This window comes from Astyanax mexicanus, chromosome 13, assembly GCF_023375975.1.
Source record: "Astyanax mexicanus isolate ESR-SI-001 chromosome 13, AstMex3_surface, whole genome shotgun sequence".
Lineage (NCBI taxonomy): Eukaryota > Metazoa > Chordata > Actinopteri > Characiformes > Acestrorhamphidae > Astyanax > Astyanax mexicanus.
The window spans coordinates 36,505,658-36,531,903 of NC_064420.1; the positions used below are offsets into that span (position 1 = coordinate 36,505,658).

At 36.9% G+C, this 26,246-nt stretch overlaps 2 protein-coding genes across 3 annotated transcripts in view; one reads left to right on the forward strand and one right to left on the reverse strand.

Annotated features, from left to right (window-relative positions):
* The window catches only part of ephb2a (eph receptor B2a), a 114,362-nt gene extending 113,913 nt beyond the window's left edge, over positions 1-449 (reverse strand). For both annotated transcript variants that reach the window (XM_022663104.2, XM_022663103.2), the window contains exon 1: positions 289-449. In XM_022663104.2, coding sequence (XP_022518825.2) covers positions 289-388 — 100 coding nt within the window. In that variant the 5' untranslated portion in view covers positions 389-449. The remainder of the gene's footprint in view (positions 1-288) is intronic.
* Positions 450-16,375: 15,926 nt separating this feature from the next.
* Positions 16,376-25,972, forward strand: lactbl1a (lactamase, beta-like 1a). Its single transcript, XM_007246309.3, has 7 exons — positions 16,376-16,579; positions 17,405-17,532; positions 18,828-18,937; positions 19,742-19,899; positions 20,009-20,253; positions 22,880-22,985; positions 24,280-25,972. The coding sequence occupies exons 1-7, from the start codon at positions 16,491-16,493 to the stop codon at positions 25,256-25,258; spliced, it is 1,815 nt and encodes a 604-aa protein (XP_007246371.2). The 5' UTR covers positions 16,376-16,490; the 3' UTR covers positions 25,259-25,972.
* The last annotated feature ends 274 nt before the right edge of the window (positions 25,973-26,246 follow it).

The window sequence follows — 26,246 nt, forward strand, 5'->3', positions numbered from 1 at the left end:
TAAAGATTTACGATAAAATATTGGTTGCATTTTCCCCTGATTCCTTGATATAATAGCCTCACACAAGCACGTCCAGGCTACACCTACACACTAAAGCATCAATACAGCCCTTTAGAGAAAGCCCAGCAGCTTTCCCCCCAAAATCACAGCTACTAATGTCTGTAAAATTCAGACAGCCCTGAGAGACAGGGCACTGAGAGACAACGCTGGACAGACCATCTCACACAAGTTCGCGCCGACACACATTTCCAAGCACGCGCGTGCGGACAGAGACACATGCTTCCTTACCTTCCACAGCCCATATAGGTGCCACTATCCATAACAGGCGGATGATATTCATAACTGCCGTAAAAGTGGCCATTTGACTATAAAGAGCCGGTATATTCATTGTAAATGAATCCGCTGGCCCATCTGTAACAGCTCTGTCTCCGCGACCAATCCAATGAGCCCCATTGGGGAGGAAGAGCGCACAACTACGCCAAGTTTGGGCGAAACCAATAAAACACAGACAAGGGGGGGGCGGGTGATGCTGCTCCAGACTACAGAGCGACGGACAGACAGCACAGTGAGCGCGAGCACAGTCAGCCGTTCCCTCACAGCAAAGAACATTGAATAGACGTTACAGACGTTGTTGTTTTTTTTAGGTTGCATTGCATCTTGTAACGTCTGATGATGAAAAAACACACCTTTAAACAACCTTTACCTAGTAAACATTTCCTACTAAGCATCAGTTAACCCCTTAACAGACCAGGATTTTTGTCAATAGTCTGCCAGACAATTACACCACTAAATCCTAAGGATTTCTATTCAAGCATTACATAAAAAAACTTTCATGTTTGAGGAGCATAAGGAACATTACTGTTAAGCATAGTTATAAACGTAATAGAAAATATTAAAACATATTTTAGTAAATCTGCTAATGTCAAAATATAATGAATAAAATCACAAAATTGTCTCTTTCCTGAACTTCATTTAAAAATCAGTATTTTCCTGAATACAAATCAAACAAGTTATTATACTGCAGAGAAAAAGGGGTTTTGTAACACCTACACCTGTAGCCCATATATGGGACAAGGCATTTTAAGGGGTTAATGTTGAATCAGTTGAATCAACACTGAATCAACGTTTATTCAATGTTATTCAAGGCTTTGAATGGTTGGGGCTCTGAATCTACCTTGAGGAGAAAGGTGCTTCTCTGAAATAACAATGATAATAATTACTATTTATTTATTTATATTTATATATTTGTTTATACACTGCAAGCCCACAGTACAGGCTATATAAATGGAATACAAACAAGACATACATATTTTACAAACAATACATGTAAAATCATAACTGTGGGGCTCTGAGCGCTGCCACTATGATCCGAAGATCGCTGGTTCGAAACCCGTTTATGTAGCTTGCCATCAGCTGCTGGAGCCCTCAGAGAGAGAGCACAATTGGCCTTGCTCTCTCTGGGTGGGTAGATGGCGCCTTCTCCCCACATCACTGCAAAGGGTGATGTCCGTAGCACAAGGCGCCTGTGAGCTGAGGTATCAGAACCGAGTCGCTGCGCTTTCTTCCAAGCGTGCTGTGATGCTACTCGTCAATGCAGTTCAAAAAGAAGCGGTGGCTGACTCCACATGTATCGGAGGAGGCATGTGCTAGTCTTCGCCCTCCTGGTGTTGGGGCATTACTAGTGAGGTGGGAGTCCTAATGAGTGGGTTGGGTAATTGGCAGTGTAAACTGGGGAGAAAATGGGGAAAAAAAGTAAAAAAAAAAAAAAAAAAAAAAAAAAAAAAATCATAAATGTGAATCAGTGTTGAATCAAGATAAAATGGATGTGCAATTATTAGTATTAGAGATGAAAAAAACATTGTTGTTTCATTAGGGTATATTTCAATAATAATAATAATGATAATTCATATTTTTATTTATATTTTTATTATTATTGTTTGATATATATCTTTGTTTTATATATATATTGATGGATTTTTTGGACACTTGTACCCTGTTTCCAGTGTTTGCTGTGGCCAAAAAAAAATCCAGGACTCCAGGACTCCAGGATAATAGCATATCCTAATAAAAATAACATTGATGAATGAAATTAAATATCTTCTACAGATTTTTGTTATTATTAAAATACACATATTTTGAAAACATGTGGTGTCCTCTGTTGCAGTCTATGTCATTAATACTGCTGTTCCTTAATATTAGGCTATTAAATTTATATATTTTTTCAGATTTCCCCCCACCCTGGCCTCTATCAGTGGTGTTTACAGCTATTTCACGCTACACTTTAGAGCGCAACCTGATTTAAAATGCTGCACTGTCAGCTCCGAGTCCCAAAATAATCTCTAGTGGCAACCGAGCGACTGCATTAAATATTTAGATGAGTAAAACCAGCATATAGAGCCTATCTGAGCAGATCTTTATTCCAGGTTACACGCACATGGCTCAGTACTGAGTGAGTGGGCTTCCATTGTGCCCGAGATCCACTGGAATAAACATCAGCTCGCACCAACAGCGCCACCTGGCGTTCAGATAATTCAATCTCTCTATTTCTCTCTCTCTTGACTAAATTGTCATTTACAGCATTTATTTGCAGAAAATGAGAAATGGCTTAAATAACAAAAAAGATGCAGAGCTTTCAGACCTCAAATAATGCAAAGAAAACAAGTTCATAATTATAAACTTTTAAAAGCTCAGAAATCAATATTTGGTGTATTAACCGTGGTTTTTAATCACAGTTTTCATGCGTCTTGGCATGTTTTCCTCCACCAGTCCTACACACTGCTTTTGATTAACTACTATGCCACTCCTGGTGCAAAATTCAAACAGATCAGCTTGGTTTGATGGCTTGTGATCTTCCTCTTGATTATATTCCAGAGGGTTTTCAATTTGGTTAAAATCAAAGAAAATAATCATTTTTGAGTGTTCTCGTATCTCTCTCTTTCTCTCTCTCTGTTTCAAGATTTAAAATAGCATTATTAGCATGACTGTAACAATACTACCAAAACCTTATAACACCCTGCTGAAACAGTATGGTCAAATCTCAAGCTGGTCAGATTGGTTAAATTGGTTGACCAGCTTGAGTTTTTACCAGTATATGGTATGCTTAGTTTAAGTTTGATTGTGAAGCTGGTCTACAGGTACACTCAATCAAGATTAGAACATTACTCAAATAGAGTTATTCACTGTATACTAACTCTACCTCTCCACAACTTTACAACTGATGCTCTCAAACACATTAAGAGAAGAAGAAATTCAAGTAATTAACTCTTGATAAGCTCAGCACAGCTGTTAACAAAAAAGCCTGAATTCTAGGTGACTCTACCTCATAAAGCTGGCTGAGAAAATCCAGCCAAGGTGTGCAAAACTGTCATCTAAGCAAGAGGTGCCACTATGAACAATCTTGAAAAAACAAATTCTGGTTTGTTTAACACTTTTTTGTTCATTAAAAAATCCATATGTTTAAATAACTTTGAATGAATAGCTTTTAGTATTAATCCACAATGGAGAACATTTTAAAATAATGAAAAAACATGAAATATTTCCAAATGTTTGATTGGAATGGTATACATATTTACATACTCATATCGTACATATGATAAAAACGAAAAGAAAATGAAGAACAACAGAAAGTGTTATTGTAAATCTCTCTCTTCCTCTCTTTTTCTCTCTCTCTCTCAGTAAGTAGGCTGGAATGGAGGGAAGAGTATTCAACAGAGTAGGTCAGCAATAACTGGTGTAGCATGATCGTGTATCTATTTTGATCATCAGTTAATCTTGTCATATGCGATCTTTCTAATCGTGTCATTGAAGATTACAGACGCTTTACAGGGCATTCAAGAAGTATTCAAGCGTCGGGAATTGGCTGCTTTTTCCTGTGTGTGTGTGTGTTTGTGTGTGTTGATGTAGGCTACACAGACACAACATTTGGACCCTGTGTAAGAACTCATACATGGCACAGTCGGCCACAAAACACACAAGACTTGGATTGGTTGGTTCAGTTAAGCGTGTTGCCAGCACCCACAGGCCAGAAACATTTACCCAGTCTGATTCTTTTACTTCAGAGCCAGCCTCTGGACACGGCGGCCAGTGTTAGAGCCTAAAACAGTCAGAAAACATGAAGCGTCTTATTAAACGTGTGTAATGATGGGGATCACACCCCCACAGTAACAAGCACATTTGCATGCAAAACCATTCTACAATTCTATGCTTTGAAATATTATTAGTCATACTCCAGGCTGGACTCCAACACGGCACAAAAAACGAGCAAAACAAATGCTGTATTCTCGGCTAACACACGTTCTTTCCCCCCCTTGCAGAACAATACTTTATATGGATGTGCAGCAGGCCTGAGCCGGGTGTGAAAAATTGGGAAGAAAATCATGATGAGTCATTGTAAAAGTAGGCTATATATACAGGAATATACTACAGCCATGCCAAAGCAGCAGAGAACAAGCTGTGAGCAAGAGGTGACTGCAAACAAGAGAAAACTCTGCAGAGAGAGAGAGAGAGAGAGAGAGACAGTGCTGCTTTATTGGGAGATGATCCATCAGCCTCCACTGCAGCCACATAGCCACATATGTGTATGAATGTCACACACTCCAAGCCAGACACACACAAAGACACACTTCAAGCCTACACCACAAACACACATACATACACACACACACACACACACACATTACAGCTGTGTATTGGCATAAAACCAATCAACCAATGAACCAGTGTCTGCCCCCCAATCTTTACATGTAAACCAATAAAAATTAATACAGTAATGTTTTTGATTCATATATGTGTAAAATGCAAACTCGTCATGTCAATAAAGCAAACTGAACTAAAATGAACTCAGAAAGAGAGAAAGAGGGACAGAGTGAAAAAAAGAGAGAGAGAGAGGCAGTGGAAGAGAGAAGGAACAGATGAGTGAGTGAGTGAGTGAGTGAGTGATTGAGAGAGAGAAATATGGGAAGAGAGAGAGATAGAGAGGAGGGAGAGAAGTCAGTGTCTGTGTGTGAGAAAGAGAGAGAAAAGCAGTGGGCAGAGAGAGAAGAGGAAGAGAGAGGAACAGAAAGAGAGGAGAAAAAATAGAGAGTAAAGAGAGAGAAATCAAGCAAGTTTGAGAGATGGATAAATAGAGAAAGAGAGAGAGAGGAAGAAAGAGAGGGACAGGAGTGACAGTGAGAGAGAGCAAGAGAGATAGAGATATAAAGAGAGAGAGAGGGGAGAGGAATGAGTGTGTTTGTTTGTGTGTGTGTGTGTGTGTGTGAGAGAGAGAGAGAGAGAGAGAGAGAGACTAAGAGAAAAGGAGAGGGAGGGAGAAAGTGAGGTAAAGAAAAAGAGAGAAACAGAAAGAAAGTGAGAGGGATAAAAAGAGCGGGGTAAAGACAGAGAAAGCAAGCGAGTTAGAGAGAGAGATAGAGAGAGAGAGATAAAAAGAGAGAGGGAGAGGAGTGAGTGCGTTTGTGTGTGTGTGTGTGTGAGAGAGAGAGAGAGAGAGAGACAAAGAAAGAGAGAGATAAAAAGACAGAGGAAGAGGAGTGAGTGCATTTGTGTGTGTGTGTGTGTGTGTGAGAGAGAGAGAGAGAGAGAGGGAGAGAAGTGAGTGTGTTTGTGTTTGTGTGTGTGTGTGTGTGAGAGAGAGAGAGAGAGAGAGAGAGAGAGAGAGAGAGAGAGAGAGAGAGAACAAGAGAAGGAGGGAGAGAGGGAGGTAGAGGAAGAGAGAGGAATAGAAAGAGAGTGAGAGGGATAAAAAGAGAGGGTAAAGAGAGAGAGAAAGCAAGCGACTTAGAGCGATAGAGAGAGAGAGATGAAGAAAGAGAGAGACAGGAGTGAAGGTGAGAGAGAGAGAGAGAGAGATAAAGAGATATACAAAGAGAGGGAGGGTAAAGAGTGAGTGTGTTTGTGAGCGTGAGAGAGAGAACAGAAAGAGAGGAAGAGGGAGAAAAAAAGAGGGGTAAAGAGAGAAATAGCAAGAGAGGTAGAGAGAGTGAGAGGGAGCGAGTGAGGGCGAGTGAGAGAGAGAGGGGGAAATAGAGCAGAAAAATATGGAACTGACATAAAGGAATCTAGGATAATTCAGCCTCAAGATGAGTGAGGGCTGAAAAACAGCCGACTAGAGGATCCAGGGGTCGTTCCCATGGAAACCTTTGCCCAGGGAGATCAGCGACCCTCCCATCTCCCACTGCAGCCGAGCGCAGATTGTAGGTCACATATGGCACCAACAACCCAATCAACTCTAATCCGTCTTGACTTGTGGGTCATGAATTGAACCATGAAACTGGTTTCTATTCTGGCGTATATCAGTGACTAATCCGCACATTAGTATGAATGCGTGAAACCACACTCACGCAAATGAGATGTTATTGATTGTTCTGCACTGCTAATGAAGGGAGAGCGACATTCCCAGTGCACTTTAATGTGGTATTATTATTTGAAATAATAGAATGATGTATAGTAAAGGAAATACAGGTGGTCAGCAACAGATTAGTCTGTAGAGCAGCAGGTGAACATATTCTAGAGCATAATGATGATTCAATGAATCTGTCTTTCATTTACAGCCGTGTGAACAAATTAGGGGCACAAACCCATAAAAAAAAAAACCTTTTCCCTTTAACATATTTAAACATATGAACATTTGAACTCAGGGATGTAAGAAAATATTGATACTGGATTGTATCAGAATATTTTATTTTGCAATAGTATAAAAAGTATAGAAACACAGTATCTAATTTTATTTATCTTTTTACATGTAAAAATTTATGTGTTGTGTTTAAACCTTTTATCCAAATTTAAAAAATATGATTTTTATACTATGACTTTTTTTTCCCCAAAATTTGAGTTAAACAATTGCAACATTTTCACTTTAAATTGCAATACAGTACAGGCCAAAAGTTATTACTTAGTTAATACAAAATTATGAATGAATACATGTGGAGTTTTATGTACTTAACAAAAAAGGTGAAACAACAAAAACATATATTCAGTTTCTTCAAAATAGCCACCCTTTGCTCTGATTACTGCTTTGCACACTCAAGCTTCAAGAGGTGGTCACCTGAAATGGTTTTCCAACAGTCTTGAAGGAGTTCCCAGAGGTGTTTATTAGCACTTGTTGCCCCTTTGCCTTCACTCTGTGGTCCAGCTCACCCCAAACCATCTGGATTGGGTTCAGGTCCGGTGACTGTGGAGGACAGGTCATATTTTGTTAAGTACATAAAACTCCACATGTGTTCATTCGTAGTTTTGATGCCTTCAGTGAGAATCTACAATGTAAATAGTCATGAAAATAAAGAAAACGCATTGAATGAGTGGCCTATACTGTATATTAAATCACAAGTCCTGTATTGTGATAAATTTGCATTGCCATGTTCTTGCCAATACAAAACTAAAAAAATAATCTGAAAAAAAATATTTTAAAGTCAGAGTTTTATAATAATGCATAGCCCACTTCAAATCATCCACAGCATCCTATGTGGCCATTCCATAACTCCCTATTTATTTTATTTTTGAGTTATTTCATAGATGATTTACTTAGATATATTGGGTCATTGTCCTGTTGCATAGTCCACCTGTACCTGCACCTCCTCTTCCACTTTGTGCTTCACAGGTGGTAAATCAACTTTGGATTCATCTGTCAGAAGCACATTATTCGAGAAAGTTTTCATGGAGTGTCCTAATATTTTCACATGACTGTTCTCTTGTATTTACTTCTTGCCATGACATATGTTTTGAAGCCATTCTGTATTTTGTTTATTTGTTTTTTATAAGCTTACACCAAGTTCTAAGTAAAACTATTCAAATGTTATTATAATTTTACTGTCATTACATTTATATTGAGTGCCCAAAAAAAGTAGGCCAGATGTGGAAACGCACTCATCTGTGATGCTCAGGGGAACTATACTGCAGCCACTGCTGAGTCACATCTTCACAGGAAGTGGGCCGGTCCCCTGTAGCATGCAGGCAGCAGCACAGATAAATGTTTGTTTATGTTGTTGTCTGTGTGTCCGACAGGGGGCAGGGAGGGTATATTAGTATATCGTTACTAATCCTTACTAAGCATAAAAATACAGTAAATTGTTTATTAAATACTAATAAAGTAATATGTTATAATAAGTGATGTGCTGTACTTACAACAGTCATGATTTTTATTGAAAGATTTTTTAATTCTGTAGTTGCTTTAAGCCTCATGCTATATTCAACTGAAATGAATGGACCTAGGTTTAACAATCCAATACTAGTTTTAACAACTTTTTTTTTCTCCGTGAGCTAAATTAATATAGGTATTAATATTATACAGATCATGGTTTACACATGATAATTCACAACAGATCAAAAAATAATATCTAATTTTATCCCATTTTCTCCACAAGTTGGAAGGCTAAAAAACCCAATCCAACATGAGGAGGATAAAGCCTAGCACACGCCCCTTCCAATACATGTGAAGTCAAACACCGCCACCTATTTTCCAACTCGGAGGAATACACAGATATACACACATATACGCAACCCATCTACCCACTCAAAGACAGCATGGCCACTTTTGCTCTCTCTCTGACTCCGGCTGCTGATGGCAAAGCAGCATGACCCAGGAATTGACTTTCAGGATCTAACGGATCTGTATACTGTATTATATTGACGGACATTTGTTAGAATATGCACAGCCAATATTCAGGCAGTGACACAATGTTTGCAGACTTTCAAGAGGATTACCAAAAAATATTGCATTAACCGTTTAGGAATTACAGTCATTTTCACAGGCTCAAACGCAGTGAATTTCATGACAAATTAAAGACTAAAATATGTGGCATTGAGTCCAACACTGAATCTGCACTGGGTAGCTGTTTATGGGAGCTGTTATTATGAGCTCCAAAGACGTGATGATGCAACAGATGAAGGCCCTCATTAGGCTGAAAATAAGACACATCAGAGAGATGGCAGAAACTTTAGGAGCAGCTAAATTACCATTTTGGTACTTTTTAAAGGAGAAGGAATGCACTGGCAAGCTCAGGCGTCTTCCAGCTCAGAAGACTCGCAAGACCACAGAGGACAATTAAAGTATAGACGAATGCAAAATTCTTTTACTGGTAAAAAAAAACCCTTTGCAACATTTGGTCAATTCAAGTACATGCATAAGGGGGAAGATATATCATTGTCAAGCTCTACAATAGAGAGATGCCCTAATATATTAAAATATAGAGGATTTAATTCAATATGTAAACCACTGGTAATATCCAGGGACAGAATTGTAGGTTTAGACTGATAGAACACATCTAAAAATACCCAACTACATCTAAAATGCCCAACTACCCAGCTCTGGAATAAGACTGATTTTATAGATTCAATCAAGATGCATGGTGAATAGGGAGGGATGTGGAGAAAAAAGCAAGGGTTTTTGATCTGAAGAAAGCAGCTCCAGAAAAAAAAGCAAACTTAAAAATGACGGGTTTCTTTGATTTTAGTAAATTGAAAACCTCTGGAATATAATCAAGAGGAAGATGGATGATCACAAGCCATCAAACCAAGCTGAACTGCTTGAATTTTTGCACCAGGAGTGGCATAAAGTTATCCAAAAACAGTGTGTAACAGTGTGTGTATGCCAAGATGAAAAAAAAACACGGTTTTACACCAAATATTGATTTCTGAACTCTTTAAACTTTATAAATATGAACATGTTTTATTTGCATTATTTGAGGTCTAAAAGCTCTGTATCTTTGTTATTCAGCCTTTTCTCATTTTCTGCAAATAAATCCTCTAAATGACAATATTTGTATTTGGAATTTAGGAGAAATATTGTCCGTAGTTTCTAGAATAAAACAACAATGTTCATTTTACTCAAACATATACCTATAAAAAGCAAAATCAGAGAAACTGATTTAGAAACTAAAGAGGCCTAATTTTTTTCCAGAGCTGTATATGCTCATCATCTGTCAAACGTGACGGAGGCATGTTATGAAATAGGTATTTACAGTTGCTGATGGAACTGGGCCAGGTGGTATTTTCTGAAGAATCAAAACTCAGGTGAGGAGGAACAGGAGAACAATTTGTGATTGGATGACTGTAGACTTATGACAATGATATCAGTTTGTGAAGGATTCTGGGAAATGTAGGGAAGTGCTTATACCATAGAGGCAAGAAATTGTGTCATTGAACAAATTGTCCAGTTCAGTCTGAAGTGTCAAATTAGGAAAAGTTGCTAAAATTAATTAATTAAGCAGCTCCTCACTAATTTGTAAAAGCTCGATTGATTAATATATTTAATAAGTGACGTAGAAACTACAGTGTATCAAGTAACATACTGTTAAATGGTGTGTGTCAAAAAACACACACACACACACACACACACACACACACACAGATGAAAGAAAAATCCTCACTTGGTGAGGAGAAACGAGCATGACGGCCGACTGCGTCGCGCCATATACAGCCCCGTGATATTAACAGGCAGTGATATGTGGCTGTCTTTCTAATGCTGTTGATCTAAATTGGAAAAATTGACCTTGCACTCCAGGGTGACACAAGTTCGCTCCCTTTGACATTTCCGGGTCTTGGCGGAGTTTTCTGTTAGGACTGCCGCGAAGCCTGGAGGACAAGCAAATATTTCATGAGTAATTTAATATCTGGAGCATGTACATGCCCCTCTGTGAATACGGCCCTGCAAATAGCTCAACGGCGAGCGATATGGACGGCTGAACAGCACCCTCAGTGCCTTAAAGGTTGGGTAGGGTCAGCAACGAGGACGCAGACAGGGAGAAGAGAAGATGGAAAGAGAGGAGAGAGTCTCACTAAAAAGAAGAAAGGAAAATGTGCCTGGTTCTTATCACTGTCCCCTTTGGTAGCCAGAGCCGAGCCACTGAGACTATCATCCATTCGGAAACGACAAAATCAGCTGCAGCCTTCATTAATCATCCATAACATAACAGAGCCCCATTCATTTCCACACAACAGGCAAGACTCTAAGGACGTGAGAAGATGGACGACTGACTCGCAGCGTGATTTTAATTATAACAGTCATAAACTGCTGTTATTCCAAAAGCACATATGTTTGCTGTATGCATAAATGTACTTGACAAACGCCAGCATTTACAGCTCAGACAGGCGTGCAGTGAAGGGCACAGACCTGAGGACCTGCGCTCTGCTTCCTTTCAAATCTGACGAGTAGGTCAACCAAACAAGTGGTTGGCAGTCGCCGAAGCCATTTGAGTGGCTGTAATTTTATGTGCGATTTATTTTGGAGCTGGCTTTCAAAGCAAGCAATAAATCTGACATTTTATGACATACTTTCAGAAAAAATTAGCCTTAGAAACGGTGCATATAAGTTTATTTATTTAGTTACTTTATAGTTTCAGATAGATTTATGTCTGTTTTTCTAAATACAGTATATTGCAGTATATACAGCAGAACAAATGGAAAGGCATTTAGAAATGGAAAGGATTTATGGGTTCAAATGAGACTCTGAGGGATTGGGGGATGGTAATGAACTACACATTTTACTTTTCAACCTTTTCAGCAACAGGAACTTTATCGTTTACCTTTAAATACCTTTAAATGTATAACTTGTAATAACTTGTGGTTTAACAAAATTGTATTATTAACTAATTAGCTTTAAAAAAAAAACAGAAATTATACCCACATATTATCATCTTTTTATTAACTCTAGTGTGATGAGGTGGGTTACCATAAGGTCACCATAGCCTCTCATCATCTTTTTTAAAGACACTTTCTAATAAAATTTTCTACTTTTTTTCTACAAACTAAAAAACTTACCATGAACTTAAAACGTATGAACCTGATACTTACATGTGTCTATAGGAAGTGGCTGTATGTGGGCCACCCAGCTTTTATAGCCTCTGGTGGGCTGGGGGAAATCGCTGATGTGGGGGGGGGTTCCAGTAAACCTGTAAAAGAGAAAATATTGATTATTACATTTTATTTCATCATTCTATGTTTGTACTTATCTGTGATATAAGTGGAAGAAGCATGCTGTGGACATAACCGGTTATGCAAATAGTTAAGTGCATTGTATGTATTATTTATTGTTCTTTTTTCTATTTACCTGATGGACTCCTCATAGTTTAGTCTGGGGTATATTAAGTGTGTGTATAGATTGTAGAATTGGGGGATGTTTTTAGACAAGAGAGACCGAATAGGTTATATGTGTCCCCCCTTAACCTGTGTCAGTCTTGTGTTTTGTCCTCTTTTGCTTCCATGTGCTTCTGCCCTCTGTTTTCCTGTCTTGTTTTCTCAGCCATGTGCTCTTTTAAGCCCCGTCCTAGCCATTAGTGTTGTTAGTGTCTTGTTTGTAACCTCGCCCCTCGTTACCGGTCCCAGGTGTTCCTCACCCTCCTGGTGTATTTAGGCCCCTTTGTTTTAGTGTGTAGTGTGGCGTCTTTTGTGGGCTTTTTTTGCTGTTTATGCATCAGGTATGTTTTTGATCCTAGTATAATTGTTTTCTTAGTTTTGATTAGTTTTTATTCTTGTCTTAGTTATTTAGCTTCCCAGTGTTATTTATTGTGTTTATTGCGTTTTTCGTGTTTGTTTTCTGTTTTGCTTTTGTTTAACTTGTTTCATTATATTAAATTTATATTATCTGCATTTATGCCCATTCTCTCATCCTTCCTGTGTGACAATATGTGTAATAAACACAACTTTTGCACGCAAATATCATCAGTATTAGCTAATATTTATTTCTGTCTAATATGTTGGTACTTTTTAACTTAAATGTTTAATTTAACTTTTTGTCTCCAGCTAAGTTTTGTCTATATTAATTTATGTCATATAGTTTTCTACATATGTCGTAATAGACTGTGTGTCAGTCTTGGATTAGCAAAGTATAAATAGCATAGTACAGTCTAACTGCAATTAAACTCTTTAATAAAGCTTAAATAAGCTATATACAGAATGGATGTGAACAGATGAGCTATTCAGGGTAATGTTAAAAAACAAATAAAAATATTATTCTATTCTAATGGCTATAACAGTTATCAAATATAAGAATGTATGATGGTAGAAAGAGAAGGAGGAATCTGGTAGAATCTGCTGCCCTCTTGTGCTCTTTACTGATAGAGGATCAACACAAAATTGCCTTCTGATCATTTATGTAATAATAAAGTAGTAAAGACTGTAGTGAAGCGATGCAATAATGTATAAAAGAACATACAGAAAAAAAGTATTAATATTAGAATATATTTTTTTAAATAATTAAAAATAAATAATTACAAAATTCTACAAAATATAAAGACTGTTAAATAGACACAGACAGATATAGAAACATATCTTACACTGATTGTATAATATCCTGAGGGAAAAAAAGCTTTTGCATTAGTCATGAAGAATACTGCAGTCAGAATACAGAGTGCCAGGGAAGACTAGAGCTGTCAAAACATTAGGGCTTGTGTTTATTAACTGATAAGAAGAGAAAACAAAGACATCCATAGTCCTCCAGGCTGATTACATCTTGATTTACAGTTCCTCATAAACCACAGTGTCACCATCTGTTTACAACTGTTCCTCGTGCATAAAAAAGACAGACAGCAAAGCATTTAAACACAGACAGGTGGTTAATGGTGTGCAAGATGGGTACAATATATTGCGAGTCAAATCTGACACATTCATTATTTTCGTTTGTTTTAAGAAACAGAACCTCAGAAGAAAGTGTTCATTAAAAAAGCTGTCATGTATAAAAAAAGCTTAGATGTATAAAGTACTAGAGACACAGACTCTGGAGGTACTAAAGCATTTAACATTTTATGTATTTAAGTATTTCAAGTATTTTTTTTTTAAATGCACTACTAAAGTACTGAAAGTAAAAGTACAGTACTGTGTTATAAGTGTAGTTATTACAGAAAGCAGTGTAAAGTTCTAAGAGTGAAAGGCAGAATGGGAGGCAGTGCAGTTGGTCCTCTTATAAGATTAGTTTAATCTTTTGATTCACTCGATGATGAGCAGCTTCATTAAACCCGGTGACAGTGCAGAACATCTCCTGCTCTAGATGTACTGATACTGTGGGTTAGGAATGATAATCGTTATATTTTGTATTACAGTAAAAGTATTAAACTCATTGAAAATATATAACTAATAAAGTAAAAGTGGAAGCAGGAGAAAATAAATAATACTTCAGTAAAGTACAGATACAGCATATTAGTACTTAAGTACAGTTTAGTAAAGCAGTTCTACCTTATTACTAAACATCTCTGGCTGTTAGTAAGTTAATAAAGTAAGTTAATCCTTAAAACCTTTTTGTTTTATTACTGTGAAATACAAAGAAAAGAAAGTTACAGTCTTTAACATATAAATAGTAAGCATGTAAAGCATGTAACTTTGGTTGGAAGCAAAAAAAAAATTACATAGATGCAGTTTTACAAGCCTATTTACACTCTAATATTGGATCAGAATGAAACACAGATTTTCCTGTTATGGTGGGTTTGTAAAAATTTAATCCCTTGTGTGGTGTTCATATTTTTGTTACTTGTTTACTTTGTTACTTGTATTTAATTCAGCAAAATTAAGCAATTTTACATTAAAATGCTTTACACATGCTTGCTTCACCTAAATTGCAAGCAATATAAACAGCTTACATGGTTAAAATTTGCCCTTTACCTTTCTTATGTTACATTTCTTTCAAAAAGTGCTACTCTTCTTTTATTAGTTTTTTAATAAAATGTAAAAGAAAATGAATTAAACTCAAGATATGAGTAGAAAATTTGTTTACCCCTGGCCAAACAGACTTTATGTAATATAAATGTGTAGGGGGGGGGGGTTGGGGGTGCACAGTGTGTGCTTATCGAAAATGTGTTTTAATATATGTAATATACACCGTCATACTGACGATTTCCCAAAAATATACAGTTGATGAAACAGAATCAGAGACAGATTTAAGAAGTAGGGTTGTTCAAAGCCATGAATATTTCAAATAAATTAATTATGAGAAGGAACTGCTGCTGATTACCTGCTTATCTAAGTGGTGTGAGCTTTGCTTGTGCTTGCTTTTGCAGCCTCTTGATAAAAAGATTAAGAAGGAACAGCACTCCAGATGGAAAACGAGGTAAGGAGATGCCTATGATGTTTGTTTCAGGCTTGTGGGTGTTTTCTTATCGTCACTTAAATATCTATAGAGCTGTTTTGAATGTGTCGAATCTGATGTGCTCTTCCTCCTCAATATTTGACTTACTATCCGTAGAATAGCCGCCTGCACCGATTTCATAGTGAAGACACATGATCCCCCAGCACCAATGAGGCACAATGGTGCAGGTCAGTGTGAAAAAAGACAGACTTAATGCAGGCAGAAAACGTCTAAATAGTCAGTTAAACTAACCTAGTGAAAACTGTGACAATAAATTCTTTTTTTTTATTAAAAAAAATTGGAATATTAAAAAAGAAGGGCAGTCCTGGCAAAACCAGCTTTTAACAAAGTAACAAAAACATTTTTTATTGTTTTTACGTCTGTAACTACCTTCACTGCTGTCTCCAGGTTCCTTCTGGGTTCTTTTGAGTCCAGTTGTTTATTTTTTTTACCTGCTCCTGTCCTCTGTTCTCTTGTTTTGTTTACCTGTCATGTTTCCCAGCCATGTGCTAATGTTGTGTTTTTTTATTGTGCTTTTTTTTTTTTGCTTTTTTAATTTTTTTTACATGAAGTCACTTTAGGGGCTCCATAGCTATGCTAAATAAAATACAGTTTTCTATAACAATTTTTTAATGTATATTTTTTAACCAGTTAAACATCTTGACTTTTCATGCTTTTCAAATAAAATATAAGGCACTTTAAATGTGTATGAGATTTCCCTGTCCTCTTGGGATAACTCTGCGCCTTTAAGACTATCATTTGTTATTACAACATCAGTAAAACCACAACTTTTACACTGTTTCATTACATGCTCAGCAATTAAAGAACAAAAAAAAAAAAAAAAAAAAAACTTTTTTCATAATGTCCCAGTTACTATAAAACAACAATCCTGAAAGTATGAATTTATTTATGAACATACAGTAACTAGGCTACACCTTTACCTACTTTAATGCTGTACGGTACTTTAGTGACGAACACAATCATGAACAGCAGTGTCTGATCTCTCAATCAGTCCACCAACTGTTAGCTTGCTGTTGCCAGGGTAGAAAAGACCCATGTGACAGGGGCTATTTTCTTTTTTTCTTTTTTTTCATTCAGACAATGCAGCCGGTGTAAGTGTATTAAACCAATGACTGTATTAAACCAGCACTGTATACATAAGCCATGCAGTGGTGAAGTGAATGGATGGAATGAATTTGTAAAAAGGATTCCCTCCCTGGTGGGAGTAAGGTGTGAGGCGTTAGAGGAGGATATCTCCAGATTATGACGTGTAGGCCTACAGTTGGTGGAGCTAACTACTGTGAGAAGACTGTTAGAATGAGAAAGAGAAAGGTTGTGGGATTATGCTGCAACTGGTGAACGAATGGTAAAGGCTGGATGTGTTTCCCGTTTGCTTGAGGAAATATTTTTTTTCTCTTGTTTTTTAAACATCTAAGAGGTCTGAATGGTGGACTCTGGGTCTGGGAACCAAGCAGAGCTGCATGATGGTGGACAGCCTGTTTTCTTGAGTGCCTTGCCAGACTATAATTTGGGGTAAGGTACAATACTATAACAGCATTATAATAGCAACTTACATATGTAACCTGCTGTAATGAACTAAACTCAGGTTCAACTCAAAGGTGAACTTGGTCTTTAATGTATAAAGAGTAAGTATGTGAATTGCTGCTGATGCAGTTTTACAAGCCTATTTACAACCTTGTTATTTTGGGTCGGAATTAAATACACAGATTCTTCTATTTTAGCTTTTTAATATTTTTTTTTACCTCTGTGGGTTTATGGCCCACAATGGCATAACTTAGTAGGATATAGTGATACCTAGCCAAGTCTGTAGCTACATAGTAAATAAACACTCTTAGAATATAAAGTGACTGTGACAACTGCCCCTTTCTGATTGTGCCTTTAACATCAGTAACATCACAACCTTTAAACAGCTTTATTTTGGACAAGGACTGAAAGCACTTGTTGCATATTTAGTAATTAATATTAATATTATTGATTTCACATAATATTTATTATATTCTCAAGCTATGTCAAGTAGAACTGCATAATGCTGGTCAGCCTACTGGGCTATAGTATAGCCTAGGCTATCCTTTAGATAAACTGTAAACCTGTCAGTGTTAAATGTACACAGTAAGAGTGTTATTTTAAATATTGGCAAATAAAAAAACTTAGAAATAGAAATGATAATACAGATTTTTTTACATATTGCACATGTTCTTATTGAAATAGTATTTTGTTCTGCATGGCACTAAACATTACTTAGTAGAGGGACATCATTGAAAGTTAACTCAAGAAATTGAGTAATAACAACTGCAGTCTCTCTCTCTCTTCTGTAATATTTGATTCTTCTTCTTCCAGACCACTAGACTCGTCCCCCAGTATGAAGGTGAAATGGACCAAACTGGGCATGGTCTTCTTCCTCCTACTGTCTTTAACCATGACTGGCTGTTTCATATGGCAGTACAGGCTTCCTAAAGCAAAACCAGGTAAGCCAAAGAGAACAAGATATCTTGTTATAAATAAGCATCCGTTTAATCTTGAATTCTCTTGATTGCACCTCAGCTTGTCATGTTCATGAGTCATGTTCACTCTCAGTATCAAATATGGACTCTGGTTTACTTAAAGTGGGGCATGATATTTAAAAAGGTGCTTACACTGCACTTAATGCCTGCAAGTACTTTTGTACATTTGGCTTTCTGATCTCCTTATGCTTAATTGATCGTTTGCGGGGGAAGCCTGGGGATTACACAGAGCTTGACATAGTGGCTCGCAGATTACTTTGCACTGGAAAGCCTGATTATCACTTGGGGGAGGGGAGAGCAGAGTGAACATAAAAGACTCCATTATGAGGAGTTCCCTTCCTAACGTTCCACCTCATTCCACATCCACGCTGCGTTACATAACTGTAGAAGCGATATTAAATTTTTTATGATAACAGCATCAAGTTGACCAAATGTCCTGATTACATTTCAGTATTTCAAGTGTATAGATAAGTAACTACTGTGAATGAAAGTATTATTGTTAAGTATGATATTTATTCTTAACTTTTATTTTTTATTTTACTTCTCTTAGTTTTTTATTTCCTATTTATTTCTTTCCTTTTTTCATAGTTTTGTACTACTGCTTTTTAATTTTTTTAACTGATTTTCTTTTATTATTACTATTATTATTACTATTATTTTTATTATTATTGTTTTTATTTTTTTCTTCATTTATTTATTTGTATGTTTTAATGTATTATGTAAAAGTTAGTTTAGCCTAATTCTAACAGTTCTTTTGTTGTATTAATCTTAAATTCTAATAAATTAAACCAAGTTTTATTCTAATTATTATTCATTTTTTATTCTAAATCTATTTTTATTTTTTTTATCTATTTTTATCTTTAATAATTTACTGTTATTTTAAAATGATTAAATTTAATTATTATTATCTGTCATGTCAATCCCTGTTTTTGTAAATGCTCGACTACATTGAAAATGATGGTTGCCCTCAATGTACTTCCAAGTTAAAATAAGGTTGATTGATTGATTAATTGATAGATGCAAAATGTATCTTTCCGTTCATGTAGCTTGCCATCGGCTACCGGAGCCCCGAGATAGCACAATTGGTCTCACTATCAGGCCTCGCTCAAACTTTGATTATTGATGTCACATTGCTATTAGCATTCTAGTCAGTATTTGTCGCATGACTTTTGCAATGCCAATGTAATAAATATCAAATATGACAGATATCACAGACGTTTTTTGTTTATGCATTAATTATCTAGTCACATCTCTTTCAGTGGCTGAAAGTAAAGTCCAAGAGGTAAAAGAGGAAAAGCTGTGCCCACGTTTTCCAGAACCAGCACCCCTGGAGCATCCCATTCCAGTCCTTATGGAGGCTTTGGAAAAGGTCAGGCCTGGTGGATTCTAGATCAATATCATTGAACAAGAAAAATAATATAGAAGGTATTTTCTGCACTAATACTGCATTTTATCGCTGTTCAATGAAAAACAATTATCTTGTAAATTTCTTGAAGAATCAAACAAAAGGAATTCACAAAAATAAACTGAAATACGTTTTTTTTACACTGACTTCCATTGAAAGTTAAGTTAAGGTGTGCTTGATACCTGTAAGACCATAACTGAAGCTTTCAAAAGGGTCACAGAGCCTGTTCACCTTTTAAATCCTCACCAAAAAAGCTATGGAATATACAGCTCTGGAAAACAATTAAGAGACCACTTTAGTTTCTGAATCATTTTTTTTTATGATTTTGCTGTTTATAGGTATATATTGAGTAAAACGAACATTGTTGTTTTATTCTACAAAATATGGACAACATTTCTCCCAAATTCCAAATAAAAATATTGTCATTTAGAGCATTTATTTGCAAAAAATGAGAAATGGCTGAACTAACAAAAAAAGATGCAGAGCTTTCAGACCTCAAATAATGCAACAAAAACAAGTTCATATTTATAAAGTTTTAAGAGTTCATCATATTTGGTGGAATAACCCTGGTTTTAATCACAGTTTTCATGCATCTTGGCATGTTCTCCTCCACCAGTCTTACACACTGCTTTTGGATAACTTTATGCCACTCCTGGTGCAGAAATTCAAGCAGTTCAACACCTTCTCTAATAAGATATTGTGACTCAAATAGGCTCTATAAAATGGTTGAGTAGAAGTTAAGTGGTTAAAAAAACTGTTCTTATCCAGGTTGATGCTCTTTTGAGGAACAGCATTGATATGACACGACTGCCAGCAATCTCAGCCATTGTCATATATAATGACTCAGTGCTGTGGAATGGAAACTTCGGCAGAAGAAATGCTAGTGACCCAGAGTCCCCCCCACCCAACGAGTACACAGTCTACAGGTGAGGAAACCATATACTTATAATGTCATTTGACACGTCATTGAAATGTATATGTGTCTGCATTTCTTCTAATACACACTTTCACTCCCTTCTGCACTGAATGTTGTAGAATCGCCAGTCTGTCTAAGATCTTCCCCACGCTGATGCTGTATAAGCTGTGGGAGGAAGGCAGAGTGGGCTCTCTGGATGACCCTCTGGAGAAGTATATGAAGAACTTCACCATTAAGAACCCCCTGGGGAAAAAGAGAGCTCCAGAACCAAAATCCTTAGATGGAGGGCAATTCAAGAGCAGTGGGGAGACGCCATTCCGCACTCCCTCTGTCACTCTCAGAAGAATGGCTAGCCAACTATCAGGTCAGTGTTGCGCTGCATTTTATTGATATCAGAATTTAAAGATGATGTCAAAGCTAGGAACTATGTCCCTAAAGTTGACTGTTTTTAAGTTAAAGATTTAGATAATTGTACAATATTTCAATACATTTCCAAATAACTGTGAGCTAAAAACTGAAATTGGTTTATTTGATGTGGTTTACAAGTGTAGATATCCAGCTCTGTAAAAAAAATTAAGAGACCACTTGAGTTTCTGAATCAGTGTCTCTGATTTTACTATTTATAGGTATATGTTTGAGTAAAATGAACATTTTTTTCTATAAACTACGGAGAACATTTCTCCCAAATTATAAATAAAATATTGTCATTTAGAGCATTATTAGAAAATGAAAAATGGCTGAAATAACAAAACAAAAAAAGATGCAGAGCTTTCAGACCTCAAATAATGCAAAGAAAACAAGTTCATATTCCTAAAGTTTTAGAAATTCAGAAAACAATATTCGGTGGAATAACCCTGGTTTTTAGTCACAGTTTTCATACATCTTGGCATGTCCCTCTCCACCAGTCTTACACACTACTTTTGGATAACTTTATGCCACTTCTCATGCAAAAATTCAAGCAGTTCAGTTTGGTTTAATGGCTTGTGTTCATCCATCTTTCTCTTGATTTTATTCCAGAGGTTTTCAATTTGGTAAAATCAAAGAAACTCATCATTACGTGGTCTCTTATTTTTTCCAGCTGCAGTTTATTGATATCAGATTTGAAGATGATGTCAAAGCTAGGAACTATGTTACCCAAGTTGATTGTTTTTAAGTTAAAGATTTAGATAATTGTGCAATATTTCAATACATTTCCAAATAACAGTGAGCTAAATACTGAAATTGGTTTATTTGATGTGATTTACAAGTGTTTCTTGGCAAATTTAGACAAAATGTCTCAAATTTTGTGTCCCAAATTAGTACTGTTACTAATACCAGTCGATAATAAAGCATTATATGGTATTCTACACATTCAAAACACCACAGAAACATGTTCACAATTGGACAACATTGTGGAAATGTCTGTCACACAAATATACACTCTAAGAAATATAAGTACAGATTTGTATTTAAAAGAGTACAAAGCTTGTCGCTGGGGCTGTACCTTATATTGAGGTACAAAAAAGTACCTTTCAGTGAAAGTCCTTTTTTGTACCCATGGTTTTTGCACCAGTAAAGATCATAAAGATTATAAACATTATCACCAACTGAATATGGCTCAAAAACTTGATGATCCAAAATTGTCTGGCTTTCAAATAAAAAATGTGCAATTTAAATATATATTGTTTATCAGTACAGTGATACAGAATACTGAATGTACCTTATGGCTGGTTAAATGGTACAAATTTGTACTTATTGCTGTTAGAAAATACTTTGTACTTCAGAGGGAACAAATCTGACCCTGTAAAGACCAATATTGTACCTTTGATGGTACAATTATGAAAAGTGTACCTTTGAGTACAAAAAAGTACTCATATCGTACCTCTGTTTTTTAGAGTGTATGGTGCTAATAAAAAAATATTATTATGTTTTGCAATACTGTATCGATTTAAAGATAGTGACTGTTTTTTGTTTAAACCCCACTGTACATTGTACTTTTTTTTATCACATTGTTTTAAATAAGTAAAAAGTAAACTTATCTTTTACTCAGATTTTATCCATATGACTGTTTTTTACTATGTCAGTTTCCCATTTAAAACTATATTAATTCACAATATATTATATTATAATATATTGCATCAAAACTGCTACATAACTATGATACATATCATTTTTGTCAGGTTTTTGCTAATGCACAGCACTAACTAATACACTTATAATACTACCGCTTTCACTACAGTTGATGTGCAGTGCAGGCAGTGTGGATTCTGAATTGGGCTGGTGATGTTCTCTCCATTTTTCAAGTAGGAAATTCCATTTATGGGGGTGTTCCAGTAAAAATGTAACACTTATTTTGAAATACCAGCATCCAAATTCCAGTGGAATACAGTATAAGATCCTTTCGACAGCTTCCATTACCAATGATATGTCTGGCATATATGGTTCTGCATTTGTGTTCATAAGACATCTGGTAAATACATGATACATTGATTCAGCACGCAAAATTTGGATACCCTAGTTGACTTCATTAAAAAGATTATGGCAGTCTGTTGTGTCACTATATATATATAAAAGGTGAAAGGTAAAGCCTGTATTTAGATTAAGCCTTTCTAAATGTGGACTGACTCGCTGTGGTTGCCCTAATCAGCTGTGCCATTTTAAAACACATTACAGAACAGGATCTTCAGAATTAGAATAGCAATGTCCTCAAGAGACCATTCGGTGAGTCTCTTCTGGAAAGATCATATTGGTTTGATCACGCAGGACTATAAACTATGGATGAGCAATTTGACAATATTTTATTGTATTGTAATGATTTTTTTTATGTCATACAAAAATAAACTTTCCTGTGTATGACTTTGGTATTGTCATTGCTTAACTATCATTATGAAAACATGTTCACAATACTGGCCATCCCTATTATAGACCAATATTTTATTACTGTTTGATCATTTTAGTGATACTACTGTACTGATAACACACCTACATAACTTTATTGATTGCGTTTGCAGGCTTACCCAGGCGACTCAGAGGAACATCTCTTCTCTGGAATGGCGAAACTCAGGCTGCGATTGATTTGTTACAGGACGATGTTCTTGTGGCAGACCCAGGAACAAAGTAAGTGACTGAACTGACTGTGTCACAAATTCTCTGGCTTTATATCCCAAGGCAGAGAACTCAATGCACAGTATATTAGATATACAGTTTCTCTGATTTTGCAATTTATAGGTATATGTTTGAGTAAAATTAACATTGTTGTTTTATTCTATAAACTACAGACAATATTTCTCCCAAATTCCAAATACAAATATTGTTATTTAGAACATTTATTTGCAGAAAATGGCTGAAATAACAAAAAAAGATGCAGAGCTTTCAGACTTCAAATAAGGCATATTCATATTCAAGTTTTAAGAGTTCAGAAATCAATATTTGGTAATCACAGTTTTTATGCATCTCGGCATTTTCTCCTCCACCAGTCTTACACACTGCTTTTGGATAACTTTATCCCACTCCTGGTGCAAAAAATTAAGCAGTTCAGCTTGGTTTGATGGCTTGTGATCATCCATCTTCCTCTTGATAATATTCCAGAGGTTTCCAATTTGTTAAAATCGAAGAAACTCGTTATTTTCTCTTACTTTTTTTCCCAAAGCTATATTGCATTGTCCTGGCATTAACATGAGTCATCGGTTTATAAAAGACTCAATAGATATCTGATAAGATCCTATAAGAACCACCTCATTTATGTGGGGCTCACATGGGTGGAACATGGGTTGGGTGGGATGTGTTTCAGCTGGGCATGTGCGCTCAGTGGGTTTGTAGCCCAGATTAGTCCCACATGTACAACCCAGATGTGACCCATGTGTGATTAATCTGGGGTACAAACCCACTGAGAGCCCATGCCCTCCTGGTCTAATTACTGACCTTGGTAGGCATCCATCACTCAACATGTTGGGGCCAACATGGAACCCATATGCAAGATTACATTTTTGGTTCCCATAAATGTGGGTTACCCGTATAGGCTCCATAGGGGCATGAGTTATATGGGATGAAACTATATGTCAATCAAGTCTAGAGCACAGGATCTTCATGTCTTGAACTAATGAAAATTTAACTGTAGTTAAACACTTGAAAGCATATACCACAGGAGCACAGGGCACACACAGCATCCACCCTCCACCAGAGTTCAGTTTCGACCCTAATCTACAGTTTACTCACCTGTCTGCAACAGTTCAGCTTGACCCTAGATACTCTGGAAGACTAAGATTAGTGGGATCAAGCGTGTTAATTTCAGACTGGTGCTAAATTCTCCATACAGGTAGTTCTCCAGGTTGGGTAGGTTAGGTTGGGCATCAACACACTATAAAACCTGGTTTCTTTGACAGTGATATCCCTTCCTCCTTTCTGTCCGCAGATGCCACTACAGTAACCTGGCCTACTCCCTGCTGGCCCACGTTATGGCAGAAGAGGTAACAGGAACCGATTACCAGAGCTGGCTGGCTAAAAATATCCTGCAGCCATTAGGCATGGAGGACACCAGCTTTGACATCACCACAGACACTGAGCACCAGATGGCAGTGGGCGTTTACTCGAGTGGACAGCCTGCGCCCCTCTACGACCTTGGCTGGTACCGGCCCTCGGGGCAGATGTACTCCACAGCAGCTGACATGGCCAAGTTGATGATGGTTCTTCTGGGGGCGTACAACCGCCAAGTGCTCCGGGAGGACACCCTCAAGACCATGCTGACCCCTCTCCTCCGCTGTGACGCCAGCTACTTTGCAAACCAAACAGGAACACCTTGGGAGATAAACGAACAGCTGGAGTATAAGATCATCCGTAAAGATGGAGATTTGGACGGCTACTCGGCCACCCTGTCTCTCGTCCCCCGTCTAAAGCTGGGCCTAGTCATTCTGATGGCTGGTACCAAGCCTGCCAACAAGGACCTCGTGGCCACAGCCTACAGCTACCTCATCCCTGCCATGGAGCGTGCCTTCAGGGATGCACCCCGTGTCCTTATTCCTCCTCCTGATCCGACTCCCTACGTGGGCTACTTCACCTACAGCAACATCACCTTCTATGAGATTAAGGCTGGCTCAGAAGGGCTGCTGTCTATGCAGCAGTTCGGACCAGAGGTGGATGCAATGATCCCTCTGAAGTACAGAACTTGGAAGCTGAGTTATTTAGAAGACAGGGTGTTCCGGGTGGTCTTTGAGAAGGAGTACCCATGTGAGTTCAAAGTCAGTAGTGCTTCCATTTCATTGGAATCCCAAGACAGACAGCTGTTTAACTTTTACAGCTTTAGCAAAAAAGAGCTTTCACCTGGATTTGATGCTCCAGGCTTGAACACTTACAAAGTGATGCGAATACCAAACAAACCAATTTTTACCTATTGAGGCTGCTATGTATGGGTATCGATGTTCAGTCAGAATATGTGATCTGAGATTGGCTGAAATGTCTCTGATTAGCCAATCCTGTGAGCGGATCAAATCATTTTCGGGAGTAAATGATTACAGCAACTCGGTGTAGCGCTCACTGTAGGGTCTCCTCACTCACAGCAAGTTGCAGTTTTTCATTTTATAAATCTATAGAGCTTGTGCACAGTTGAAGATGCTTTGTTTGTTTGTTTGGATTTTTTGTTGTTGCATAATGCGCCTTGTGAAAAAAGCAGAGTTAAGTTTTTTAACACCTCTAACTGGATACCCCTCTTTAGAAAAAAAATAACAGTGCACAGTTCTTCGATCTGCGTAGTAAGGTCGACATAAAAGTCAATGCCTCCCACTGAACACAGTTAAATTCTTATGTGCTGAATACATTTTTAAGCAAAATTATGGACTTTAAATGTATTAGCAATGTATTTTTAAACAATATTATTATATGTATTATCTTATATGCATTTTGGAATCTTAATTGAAAGTGCCTTGATTATATTGTCACATAGTTCAATAGGTCAGGTGTGGGAGAAGATTATAGAGTGGTTTGTGTTCAGGTTGCAAGCGTATGTATGTGTATCTTGGGCATGTACCATGTTGTATCTTGGGCTCTGTGTTTTTTTATTGCAACATGATTGTATGGAAATGAACATAGCAATAAAGTATTTTGTAAAACTGTATCTGAATATTGAGTGAGTTGGCAACACTAATGACAAATAAGTATCAAAGCAGCTACACATCTTTATGCATCTATTCTTCATCTGTAATAATTAATACTAAAATCACTCAGCTTCTGCTGAGTTTTGTCACAAAGAAAATAGGATCTAAACTATTAAAATTCATATTATACCACTAATTTTTTTATGTAAAATGAATGCTGGGGTTGTTATCTATCAATAGATTCGCTGTCACACTGGGAGTTTTAACATAAAGTAAACAAAATGTCTCCTTA